Source organism: Perca fluviatilis, chromosome 22, assembly GCF_010015445.1.
Source record: "Perca fluviatilis chromosome 22, GENO_Pfluv_1.0, whole genome shotgun sequence".
In the NCBI taxonomy this organism is placed as follows: Eukaryota; Metazoa; Chordata; class Actinopteri; order Perciformes; family Percidae; genus Perca; species Perca fluviatilis.
Window position 1 is genome coordinate 11450786 of NC_053133.1, and position 13645 is coordinate 11464430.

The following is a 13645-nucleotide window of genomic DNA, read 5'->3' on the forward strand; positions in this document are numbered from 1 at the left end:
TGATTGATATGTTAAACGAGACCTGGGTGATAAAGCCATTTTGGAGTAATTTTGTATATTTTGAAATAAATTAAATGGCAAAAGATCCTGGCGACAGGTAGGCTACGAAGTTATCAATCGATCGATTACTCATTATATGACTTCATTCTGAGAAACGCATTTCGTTGAAGGAGCCTACGCTGTAAGGTTTCAAAGAAATCTTTACAGCAACATTGCCATGAAATAGAGGACAGAGGATGGCCGTCTCCGCTCAGTGCCTCCGCCCCCCCAAGACGGACAAACTTTAAAAGGAGTGGTTTGCGCTGTTGTTGACTTCAGCATTTAGACACCTCCAAGTGTTATTCACTGCGCTTCCTCTCAGAAAACATGGCCACTAATTTCTCCAGGAACGCAGAGGAGAGCCCGGAGCCCTGTAAGGCAGAAGTAAAGGGTAGGTCGAGTTTATTTTTCTCTCTCTGAATAACCAATACATGTAGGACTTTAATTACATCATCACTGACGGTTTTTCTTGTGTGTGTTTCTTCTCGTTTAGGGAGTATTCCCAGCTGGCTGCAGGGTACACTGCTGCGCAATGGCCCCGGCATATTTTCAGTGGGGGACACCAGCTACGACCACTGGTTTGATGGGATGGCTATCATGAACAGCTTCGCCATTAAAGATGGTTAGTCTAAAAGTTTGTTTTACAGTTGTTGATCTGTGATTGCAGGTCAGTGAAGAGAGCAGCCCATTAAACTCACAAACATGTTTTTTCTGCCAACAGGTGAAGTGACCCACAGAAGCAGATATCTAAGAAGTGACACCTACAAATCTAACATGGCTGCAAACAGAATAGTTGTATCTGAAATGGGGACAATGGCGTACCCAGACCCAAGCAAGAATTTTATTTTCAAGTAAGCATGCTCTTCCTTTATTCAAACCACATTTTAAGTATTGCATTCCTCTTAAAGTAGTCTTATTGATATTTATTTTCAAACTTCTAATATATTGTAGTATTTGTTTGCCATCCAACATTCTGAGGTTTCATTGTTGACTGTTCTGTAACATCCGCAATGACATGTTACAGTCTTGTAAAGTGTGTGTGTGTGAGATGCAAGTAACTAACAGTTTTCTAAAGGATCTTCAATATGAGGATCGTCAGTCTTTTGAGAAACCCTCTACTGTTTCACTTAATGCGATGCAAATTAGTCCACACATTTCTACAGGACCCTCTCTATGAACACATTAGGTCATTTGTGTTGGATACCCCCTTTCCCCTTATAGCATACCTTCAAATTTCTTCTTCTTACTTTCCAGGGCCATTACCTTTCTCAACCACACAGTGCCCGACTTTACTGACAACGGCGCCAGCAATTTCATGAAATACGGAGAGGACTATTACGCCACCTCTGAAACTAATTACATCCGCAAGATTGATCCTGTGACACTGGAAACTCAGGACAAGGTAACATCGTCCACCGATCTTGACCACTCACCAATGATCACCATTTAGATCCCATCCAACAAGTGAATAGTTGATTTCAGTGCTGATGAGTTGCTGAACTGTCTCACACAGGTGGACTACCTGAAGTACCTGCCGGTAAACTTGGCTACGTCACATCCACACTACGACAAAGAGGGCAACGCCTACAACTTTGGGACTTCAATAGCAGAGAAGGGCAAGACGAAATACCTACTGTTCAAAGTCCCTGCTGATCCTAAGAAAGGTATAAACCCTAATGACCTGCTCTACTTTGTCCTTCCTATCAGCTGTGCTTTGTCAAAGAAGTTAAAGTGCTCATATAATGCTCATTTTCAGGTTCATAACTGTATTTAGAGGTTATATTAGAATAGGTTTACATGGTTTAATTAAATAAAAAAAAACACCATATTTTTGTTGTACTGCACTTTGCTGCAACTCCTCTTTTCACCCTGTGTGTTGAGTTCTCTGTTTTAACTACAGAGTGAGGCATCGCACTTCTGTCCCATCTTTGTTAGGAGTCGCACTTGCGCAGTAGCTAGGTAAGGACTACTAGCCAGTCAGTAGCAGAGTACTTTTCTTTAACTTTTACTTTAAACCTTCAGACAAAGGCAAGAATGTCCCGGCGCTGAAGAATGCGGAGGTGATCTGCACAGTTCCCTGCCGCTCCATGCTCACACCCAGCTACTACCACAGCTTTGGCATGACGGACAACTACTTCATCTTCATCGAGCAGCCTTTGAAACTGGACATCCTCAGGATGGCCACTGCCTACATGAGGGGAGTCAACTGGGCAAGCTGCATGAAGTTCTGTCCCGAGGAAAATGTAAGTTTGTTTATTGTCTTGTATGCTGTTCTTTATATTTATGTTACTGGACTAAGTATGACACAGCTGTAGATATCAGTGTGCACAAGTCTACCAGCGTTATGGACAGAAAACCTCGGATGACATAACTGTTCATTTCTTCAACAGACTCTAATCCACCTGATAGACAGAAAGACCGGCAAAGAGGTCGAGACAAAGTACTACGCTGGGGCAATGGTCGTCTACCATCACGTGAATGCTTTCGAGGACGATGGTCATGTCATCTTCGATGTCATCGCCTACCGCGACAACAGCCTTTATGATATGTTCTACATGAGCAAGCTGAAGGAAATCAGTAATGACTCCTACTCCAAGCCAAGCTACAAACGATTTGTACTTCCCATCCAGTCAGACAAGGTGGGATTAAAAAGAAAACATTTATTAATTTCATCCTGAAATTTAGAGAAGACGTTCCTTCAACACTTTATTTTTACTTTTTGACTGGGTTTTTCAGGCAGTGGCAGTTGGAGAGGACCTGGTGAAACTCAAGTACACGACAGCCAGCGCTGTGAAGGAGAAAGAAGGCAAACTGATGTGCCAGGCAGAGGTGTTACGGCAAGGTAAAACCAATGCCACTCAAATAGACCCTTAGAACAAATCTAGTATTTCTTACATTATGTCTTCTTTATAAAGAGGAATTGATTTGTTCTTACAAATTCATTTTTTTCCTACCAGGTTTGGAATTACCCAGAATCAATTATGACGTCAACGGCAAAAGGCACCGCTTTGTCTACGGCAACAGTGTGGAGGTGTCTGCACTGACAAAAGAGGTCAAATTCCCTATTGATTTTAAATGTGGTTATTGCAGAACAGCACTGGTGGGAACATCCATCTAAGTGTTATTTGCCAAGAGAGACCCGAAACTTGCAGAATCTTGAAGAACCAAGATTTTAAACGCAGGGTTATTGGGAAACAGATTGTTCCTGGCAGCATTGTTTTTACAGTGGTACAAGCAAATTGCAGAACTGAGAATTACCAGTTGGCACAACAGAAGGTAGGAAAAACTTTGTTGATGTGACTGTAATTGCTCCAACAAAGACCAAACGACTTGATGGCTCTGGCTGTAATGCGCACATGTCCTTTCCGTTGGGTACACTTGTACATCAAGGTACCTGAAACAATGGAAAGAAGTGATAAACTCAGTGAGGCTTCAAAGTATTGAGTAACAAAGCCCTTTGAAAAGAGCTTCCCTTGCGTCTCACTGCATACCCACAGTCCAGAGGTATAGTGTCAGCAAAGAGGAAGGAACAAAAGGATACATCCTGGTTAGATATTTTTATTCATTCCCACTTGGTGTAGAATTCCAACAACAGCATTTTAAGGGTGTTTGTGATATGAAAAGCAGGACGAGCAAAAGGAAAAATTTAAACCTTAGGATAATGAATAGTTGTCACACCAACTATGAACATTTATGTCATTCATTTGATGAAATATGCTCATTCATTTTACAGATGAGTTGTATGATCAAATTTTAAAATTTGCATACCCAAGAAAAAAAACTTGTAAATGCAAACACAAATGCAGTCATCATACTCTAATTCCATGCCACCTTTATCTAAAGAATGTGACCAAGTGAGCGTTAATAAAAACCTATTTAAAGAGCGTTGTATGCATTAATCGGATCGATACCTCGGATCATTGCCTTATTGTGAGCCCCCAACACATCATTTAGCCCCTTTTCTTAATTAACTCAACAGATGGCTATTTATTATAAACCCCCTCTTTTTTAGTCACTGTGAGTATAGTCAGCCCAGCCTATACTAGGAAAAAAGTTGTTGCCAGTTCCTTGTGCCTACTGACAGTACTAAGAAGGTCTATTTCATGCATTGATAGCTCTTAAGTAAGTATATGGCTTGTAGCTGGGGCAAAGTACTGCATGGGCACATTCTACAAGATAAGCTCTCTATGCAAGGTTCCATTAATGGAAATTGAAGGAAAGACTAAGTTGTGTGTGTGTGTGTGTGTGTGTGTGTGTGTGTGTGTGTGTGTGTGTGTGTGTGTGTGTGTGTGTGTGTGTGTGTGTGTGTGTGTGTGTGTGTGTGTGTGTGTGTGTGTGTGTGTGTGTGTGTGAAAGATAGAGAGCAGAGAGTCTTTGATAACAGTGATATTGTTGTGATGATGGCAGAGAGGCTAAAGTCATTGGCTGTGAATTACTCCATTCAGATGACATGTGCTCAATATGCCAAACTGGGAACTTCCAAGTGCTCTGGGCAAATGTTTGAGCCAACAAATGCAACAATGGGATACAATATTTTCATTGTTCGGGAGCTTTTTTAATTTTAATGTAAAAACATGAACATGCTTATTGAAAATCTGCTTGTATTTGTGTAATTTCCCTTCCAAAGTAGCTCCCAAACCTTTTTTTATTTTTTTATAACTGAGTGGGCACGTTGCCCTCTCCTATGTCTGTAAATAATTGTTGATCACAAGCTGAAGGCGTTATCAGATAGCTTACATGATGAATTCAGAGCAGCAGTTTTTAGTGCTTTGTTAAGATCTGTTTGTACATGCTGAGTAAAAAGCGTGTCTTAATTATTCGTCCTAATCTATTCATTTACTGTAGATTGCCAAATTTGACACCGAAACCAAGGAAATGATTTACTGGAGTGAGGACAACTGCATACCGTCAGAGCCTGTGTTTGTCCCCAGACCAAATGGAGAATCAGAGGATGATGGTGAGAATACTGTGTGATTTGCATGTACAATATATGACATATATATATAGTATGTTGTGTGTGAATGCTACTATATGTCATCTAAAGTACAAATGGATAGGAATATTAGCCTGAAGAAAATAAGATCACTCATGGATTACGTCTTTATTGATGAGACTGTATGTTAAGTGTATTTTGGAATACATTTATAAACTTGCTGTCATTCCATGCGATTCCTTTGATTTTTTTTAATATTGTGCTTTGCACTCTAACAATAACCGCTTTCTTTCCATTTGCAGGTGTGGTCTTAGCATCAGTTATTAACTCCAACCCAGGCCAGTCTAGTTTCATCCTGATTCTTGATGGCAGAACATTAAAAGAAGTGGCTCGAGCATACGTGAATTCTGCGCTCCAGAAGGATATGCATGGATTTTTTATCCCACATGGAAATTAGTCAGTTGTGTATTATGAAAAAAATGCCTTTGGAGAACTTCCAAAAACTGTCCTTTATGACACAGGAATCTATTTGAACACTGAGAAACACACTGAGGAACAGTGTTGTGCCTTGTGACAAAATCATAATGAGGATGTAGATGGGTTCATGTATTACCTCATCTCTGTCAAATTATTGTGATTGTATCAAAGCATATTTTATCGGTATGTTTATATAAAAAGATTATGCAGATTTGGGATTTTGCGTGGATCAACTATGTCACTTAAGCATGTATATATCACTGGTTGTTCTGTAATCCCAATTTTTCTAGTGCTGTGAGATCAATCCTTTTCATTAACAAAATAAAACAGGTGAAGCAGTGTTTCCTCTATGTTGATTAGACCGTGGTGGCCCCCCACAGCAACATTTCTGCCCCCCACAGTATCAGAAATAGGGCTGCATTGTTAGACTGCATGTCGGAGAACATTTGTATTTTAGGTGCATTATTTACATGCTGAAGTAGTTACACTGCATTGAGATAATGTAATTAATAGTGGGTTTATTGTTATTTGCTACAGAATTCTTAGCCTATATGTCAAGATCAAAGTTGGCCTATATAGTAACTAAAAAATACAGTTCAATCAGAACTGAAAATATGCCTCATTGTGTGTGTGAATAAAGTTGAATAAATATATGTGTTTGGACCTGCCCCTACTGCTAAAAACAATCCTAAAGGAAACACTGGGTAAAGTACTGAGATGTACTCCCATTCTTCAGTTACACAAGAATATAAGAATGAACCCCTGAACATCTGTTGTCAAAGCCCCTGGTTTTCAATTACCTAGTATTAGAAACTTCTGACATGTTAATCTAAGATAAATAAACCTCTAACCTGGTAATCTAAAATAGGGACACTTTGAACTTCACTAGTGTGGAAAAGTTGCATTGTTGTGTCACAGCTTTCTGGCGAAGGATTATATATTGAGAAAGACATTATACATTAGATATGTAGGATTATATAAGAGTGAATAAATCAATCCCCTGCCCCCCCGCTCCACTCATGCACACTGGACCTTTGGAGATTGGACTCCCACAATGGACTGAAGGACAATTGTCTGCTCCTCTCCCTGGCCTATCTCTCACCCATATACACACACACACATACTTTGATTTCCACTGTCTCTAAGTTCCGTGTTCTGCACTTGGGTTCCATAAAGTCTAGCCTTAACACATATGTCTATAGACCATTGCTAGGCAACAGTCTGGACCCTTGTTAACTTCCTGTCATGTGATGCCATTTACATACACTGCAACAGGAAATCAACTTGGGCACATTTAGAATGTGTATGTGTAATGGTCTATAAACACAGTAGGGCCTAATTCTCTTTGTATTACATTGGTCTACAAATGTAGATTACCAATTCCATCACATGGGCCAACAATCTCAGTATCTATCCCAACACAGAGAGCTAAACTTCCAATATAGGGCGTCACAGTGACCTAAGCAACCAGCGTTATGGCCTTTCTGTGGCTGGATAGTATAGGTCTAAGGCTGTCCACTAGAGGGAGACAAGGACCATGTTTACTCAGCCCTCTCATCTGTGGACAGGACAACATGCATTAATTCATCTTGATGCTTTTTCATTTTTCACCGGTGAGGTTTAATCAAACATGTCAAAACTAAAGTCGACAAAAGCAAATATGGGCGCCCGGATAGCTCAGTTGGTAGAGCGGGTGCCCATATATATATAGAGGTTTACATTTGATTCCGACCTGCGGCCCTTTGCTGCATTTCATTCCCCCCTCTCTCTCCCCTTTCATGTCTTCAGCTGTCCTGTCAAAATAAAGGCCTAAAATGCCCAAAAGATTATCTTAAAAAAAAGACAAAAGCAAATATAAGGGCACTGTCAACACATGACTCATGAATGAACAAAATAGAAAATACAACATGATCAAGGGAGCTCTAGGTCTCCTACAGTGCAACAGTACTATACCTGACTATATGTGCAAGTTATTCTTGACCTGCAAAGACAATGTGAAAATGCCCAATTCTCTTTTAACAAGTCATTTCATTCCTTATTCTGTCTTAAAATGTAATAAAACAAACCAAGACAAACAAGTGATGTCATCAGTTTAAAAAAAAATAGAAAGTTCTGGAGTGTGTATCCACATATTTGATTGGTGTAACAGAAAAAGGTGGTGTATCGTAGCTACCGTTGAAGTATTGAGAGGAGTGGTTCTCTCTGAAGTTCAAAATGAAAGGTTGACTGACGAGAGAAATGGGAAATGCAAAATGTATAGGTAGTCTGTCCAAATTCAACAACAACAATCATTCTAATAGACACCCCATAACACAGAGAAATACACAATTCCAATAAGTAATATAATACATACGTAAATGCAATCAGTGTTAGAAATTCTCTCATCTTCAGCGGCAAATAAATTCTTGATCTCGATATCCACCGTAAACCAAATCACATTTAAAACATACACATCCTTACACACAAACACTAAGTCAAACATTAAGATATGCTAAACGGCAGTGTATTGATCTAAAAAAACTAGGACACATTTTAATATGGACACTTTTTGTATGCAGACTATAAAAACTTTACACCTTACGAAAAGAACTCCTGCATCCATCGTTATCACATTCTACAAGCGTTGTACAGCGTGGTACAGTGAAAAAATGCATTCGGGGAGGAACATATGCATTATCTAGTAGAATCACATACTAGCTGCATGGTGAGGCCTGTGGGCACAAAAAAGGCTAGTGAATATTCAGTGTAAAAGAGCTCAAGAGTGACCGAAAGGGATCAATATTGTTCCCAGTATATCCTGTGTTTTGACCTGATTTGGACTCGCCCTGTCCGACCAATTATTGTAATATTAAAAGTGCCAGATTACAGCATTATTTAACCACAGTTCTTTAAATTTGAATCAGTGGTGTCTGAGATACCACACCTGACAGATGACCAAAAAAACCTTCTCCCTTGAGATCTTCAGTTTAACTTTGAAAACCCTGGCCCATGGCAATCGTGAGATAACGTCCAGCAAGCTCACCCAAAATTCAACATATGGATAAAGCTAGTAGATCAATGGCCTAAATAAAACACGTGTACAAAAGAAAATCATTGAGGGAGATTGGAATTAGTCAACAGTGAGCACTGATAAGAGGGAGCACACATGTCCAGGCAGATGCAAGAGGAGCAGAGGAATAGTGGGTGACAACATTTGAATTCAGTTCGAACACTTAAGCCTGCACCAAAAACCTTAAATGGCTTCTGTTTCCCTTCTTTCCTTTCCTCTGACTCCACTGACCGTGAAACAGTGCTGGTTGTGGTTGTTGACGCCATTCACCATGGTGTTTGCCATGCAATCTCAGAGCAACCTCATGCAACCTCAGCAGCCATGAAAGAAAGGCAGCAAGGAAAGGAGGCTTTTTAAGGAAATTGGAACACATCAAGCGCAGAAGGGAAACTGCACTGTGGTTGCCATAGCAATGATGGCGGGACAATGGCAGTAGAGGATTTTTGTCATGCCTGTTCACAGTCATTAGCAACTGGCTAGTTAGAGGCCTAGCATTCAGGGATCAGGAAGCCAAGAAGATGCAGGTGTTTGAGTCCACAAATGTCAGTTTAGCTGCGCTCAGCTTGAGTCTCCCCTTCACCTTGAAAACAGCAGGAACAGAAGTCACCAAAGTAGAACAAGTGTATATTCAACTCATAAAAGCTCATGCTCTACGACATATAAAAATACTATGTCTAAGTCTGTTAAAAAAAAAATCTTAAATTTACATGTACTACGCCTACCTTTCGCCTCATAAAATATACAGAATATGTATGTAGCTTAACGGGACACAAGTGCAGAGAACACAACACACACACACACACATCATTTTTGACTACAGATAAAAGGCAGTGAACTCACTAAATAACCTTTTTAAATGTCCTGTATAACTTTTATAAATATTTGCTTAAACCTTTCCTATATGCTGAGATAGGGAATGAGGCAGAATATCTGTTCCTCTGCCTCCCCCCTAGTGCTCCTAATGGCATTTGGAAAAAAAACGACCAATCAGAGCTGAGGAGTCTAATGACTGCTGTTACTGCATTGCGTACCTCAAATATTTTCAGAAACATATATTTAGTGTACTGTTTAGCTGTAAAATAAGAAGGTTTGTGACCAAGTCGCGCCCAAACCAAGCTCTGCCCACTGTCCAACTGGCAGGAGCAAACTCTCATTTTTTAAGCTAAACAGCACACTAAAATATGTTTCTGAAAACATTTGACGCGAGAAATAGGAAATACAGTGTGATCAGCGCTGCCTAGTTTTATAGTTTGACTGCAATTCACGAGCAGTCATTGACACTGCTTTAGAGACTCCTCTGCTCTGACTGGTTTCCTAATGCCATGAGGAGCACCGGAAAGAGCAGAGGAACGTTTTGAAACAGATGACCTGATTCACGTAGTACCGTCAGGATATAGTGATAGTTTGAGCAAACACGACAACAACTTATTTCTATTGAAAATTACCAGCTGTAGCTTTAATGGGGCAGAACTGACTGGTGTGGAGGGAACTTATGGTTTCCAAGACTCTTTGCAGAAGAGGCCAGTGGGATTCCCAGCCGCCAGAATGTGTGGGAAACGCCCAGGACAGCCCCACATTCAGCACCATGGACAGCAGTCATGACGGAATCTATGACTTAAATGCAAATGTTGTTCATTCCAAAAACTATAGCACTGGACAAAAGATGTCTCCTACTTCACTGAAATGTCAATTATCAAGTCATTCCACATTACACACTTACAAACGGGGATTCCAAACTAGTTGTGATGTCATAGAATATGATATATTAAGTGAATTAACCAAAAAGCCAAACCCATTTTTGAGTGGACCGGTACTTTAATTTTCACTATGCTTTTTCTCTCTCAGTGGAAAATGAGAACATGTTTTGTATTCATACAAAGCCAATTACTGCCATTTATTAGCCATTTTAAAGCCAATTAAAAAATTCTAACTTTTGTGCTTTGGCATCCCTAGCACAAAGAAACAAACATGACATTGCAACGTCCATGTACACACCGTCCTCTTAATGCAATTGAAACACATTTGAATGTTTTTAACATTTTCCTATTCAATTGTTTGTGTCGATGTCTGCCTCACTTGTGCAGTGTGCATATTGCTGCTCATTCTGTTCCCATCTTCAGCCCTCTCCGTGTCCACGTCATTGCCATTTTCTATCCGTCCACCAGATGCCCTCGTACTTTCCCTCTTTTCACAATCACCTGACTGCCCCACCCATCTACACCCCCGTTTCCACTCCCCTCATCTGCTCTGCAGTCTTCCCCGCCCACCTGCTCACCTGCATCTCATTCCCTCATCAGTCACTCACTACATATAGCAGTCCACTTCCTTTATTTCCTTGGCAGATCACCATAGGGTTGTTCCTCAGCTGACTTGGTGAGCTGCACCAGACTCTGTGACAGGTCAGTGGCTCCCTCTGCTACAGGGGCTGCTGGGATATCATGGATGGCGTTCCTGTGGCCAGACCGCCGAGATGCGATAAAGTCCTCATAGGTCGCCTCCACATCTGTCATTGCTAACACACCTCACCATAGCAGGGCCTGGCACAAGCAGCAGCACAGGTACACACACACACACACACACACACACACAAAATGAACATGTGATACATTTAGTAGGAAAACGACCGAAATGCTAAGAATTTGTGCCGTTTGTCCTAAGCAGCTTTGCACAATGGAGGAGTCATCTGTTTATGTTGACATAAAGAAAATGACAATGGATTACCCATGCAGAGGAGACACATTCTGCAAAATGGATAGAAAGACACATAAGGATGCGTTTGATGCAATACAGCAACCAAAAACACACCGTTTAAGGGGTAATTATGGCACCAGGGAGGACAGTACTGTGTTCAAATGTCATCCCACTTGGAGTAAGCATGGAGCACGATGGGAGCTGTGTTTCATAGAGATTTAGGTTAAAGCCCTCTGTTGACATTCTAATTCTCTAGATCAATCTGCCTGGGTGAGGCTACCCTTCACCACTTAGCAGGTTCTGGCTTCCCTGCTCCATTCAGTAATTAAAATCCATCAGTCTGAGAATTTTTTTTTTTTAAACAATACCAATCATTTAGTAATATACAGTATATGCACTACAAGCTTTTCTGAGATTTCATTTCCCTTTTGACATACTGTATGAAGAATGGTTTGGGTTTACTCCAATATTGGGTTTTTAGGAAATTTGCAAAAATGACCTCAGCTCCCACATCCACTCATATTATTTCCAGAGCCGAGCAGGCTGTGATTGACCGTGGCTATTTTTGTATGCTCCTATGTCATCATCTGAGCACGCTCCCACTCAGCTGTCGAATTCAAAATGGTGTCAAGACGGGATGACCCAACAGATGTTGTCCATATACAATCGCCAGCCTTAACATGGGGAAGCAAGAGACACAGGATGACTTTTCTTCAATATAAAAATAGAGACTCAGTGTATCCTCTCAGAGACAAACAGTAATGCTGAGTCAGTGACGATAGTGTATCGCTGGATTTTGCAAATAGGACAATCTGCATGATAGTTATACCTTTTAGAAAATGAATGAATATTCTTCAGTGTTAACCAAAATGCAAATGGAGAAGGTACATTCAGCAAAAAAAAAAAAAAAAAGAAAAAAAATATATATATATATATATATATATATATAATAACAATTGTTTTAGTTTAGTGTATTAAGGTCATTTTCCAAAATTTTAAATACTATGAAATGAGGTACAACATTCTTGTCCAAATCTTCTATATAGAACATAATGCTTAGTAACAGAACATTATTGGCATGTGTTTCCTATGCTCATATTCTATGAAATATTAATTTAGAGTTTACATAGCTGTGTGCATGTGTGTGTGTCCTGCCCTTGCAGAGGCATGCTTGGGCTGTCCTTACGGTTTTACTCCCAAGTGGGAACATGGAGCTCAGGCAGGCTGAACTCCAATATATCTTTCACATCCTCCAAACAAATGTTTCCGCATCAAATCAGTGAATAATACAGCAGGCCAGCATGCTCTCTATCACTGACTAAAATGTGTTTGTGAGTATGGGGAGGGGGAGAGAGAGCAGTGAGTGTGGCACACAAACACACGCTGCACTTCTAAACAACCATTTAACCCTTGTGTTGTCTTCCCGTCCCCCACTTTCTCAGCGCTTTTTTTAAATTCATGGTCATCAAAACTAATTGAAATGACATTATACCTAATTTTTGAGTTAAAAAAAGCAGACATTATGCATTGTTTTGACTAATAGTTAAGATCAGAGGATGTTGAGTAAATAACAGACTGTTTTATGACAAACTTTAGTCTTGACACTGTTTTGAAACCACTACATTTGGTTGTAAGAAACCCATATTTCTGATATTAAAACACTTTGAAAACGGGTCACATTTGATCCAACACAAGGGTTAAAAAAGTATTAATTTGATACCTTACTATCGTATCACCAATATCTCAGTACAATTTATATATAGGCTAATACAACAAATTATTTCTACAGCATCCTATTAAATCCTACAGGCTACAGGATTAGTTAAGTAATGTATTAAATGCCCTTGCTATGATTATGTATGAGCTGTCTTTAGTTCATTGAAAACCTTTATTAGTGTATGATTTAAACAATGTATGTCTTGATCATGTATCATCTTCTAAAGGCTAAGTTTACTAAGTGGAGGCGCTGTAGCGCATCCAGTAGGCTATAGTCTTGCGCAATTAGGTCCTCTAATAAATCACTTGCATTGTTGACACAGACACACTAAAAACCTAACCTTTACATAGCCTAAAGACATGCTGGCACAAGAAGATCGACAAAATGTTTCTAATAATAAATCAACAGTCACCATGTATTTCTATGATGACAAAGACTCCCATATAGCTCAGTCAGTGCTAGTATACCCAGCCTGCATGGCATTACACATGGAATTACAATACGATGCCAGGCATGCACAATCTATTCCTACAATTATTATTATTATTATTATTATTATTATTATTATTATTATTATTATTATTATTATTATTATTATTATTATCAGCAGCAGGGTACCTGTTTTGGATTAATGGGCTTCCCAATATTCGCAGGGGTCACTCACATCAGTTTAAATGCCATCCGGTATTCCCCATTACACTCACAAAAGAGGATTTACCAATGTCAAGTCAAAGCCAGA

At 39.8% G+C, this 13645-nt stretch overlaps 1 protein-coding gene across 1 annotated transcript; it reads left to right on the forward strand.

Moving 5' to 3' along the window:
• Positions 1-307: 307 nt before the first annotated feature.
• On the forward strand, positions 308-5790 carry bco1 (beta-carotene oxygenase 1). Its single transcript, XM_039789487.1, has 11 exons — positions 308-430; positions 533-661; positions 761-890; positions 1294-1441; positions 1553-1703; positions 2062-2282; positions 2430-2678; positions 2776-2881; positions 2997-3091; positions 4885-4996; positions 5275-5790. The coding sequence occupies exons 1-11, from the start codon at positions 367-369 to the stop codon at positions 5427-5429; spliced, it is 1560 nt and encodes a 519-aa protein (XP_039645421.1). The 5' UTR covers positions 308-366; the 3' UTR covers positions 5430-5790.
• The last annotated feature ends 7855 nt before the right edge of the window (positions 5791-13645 follow it).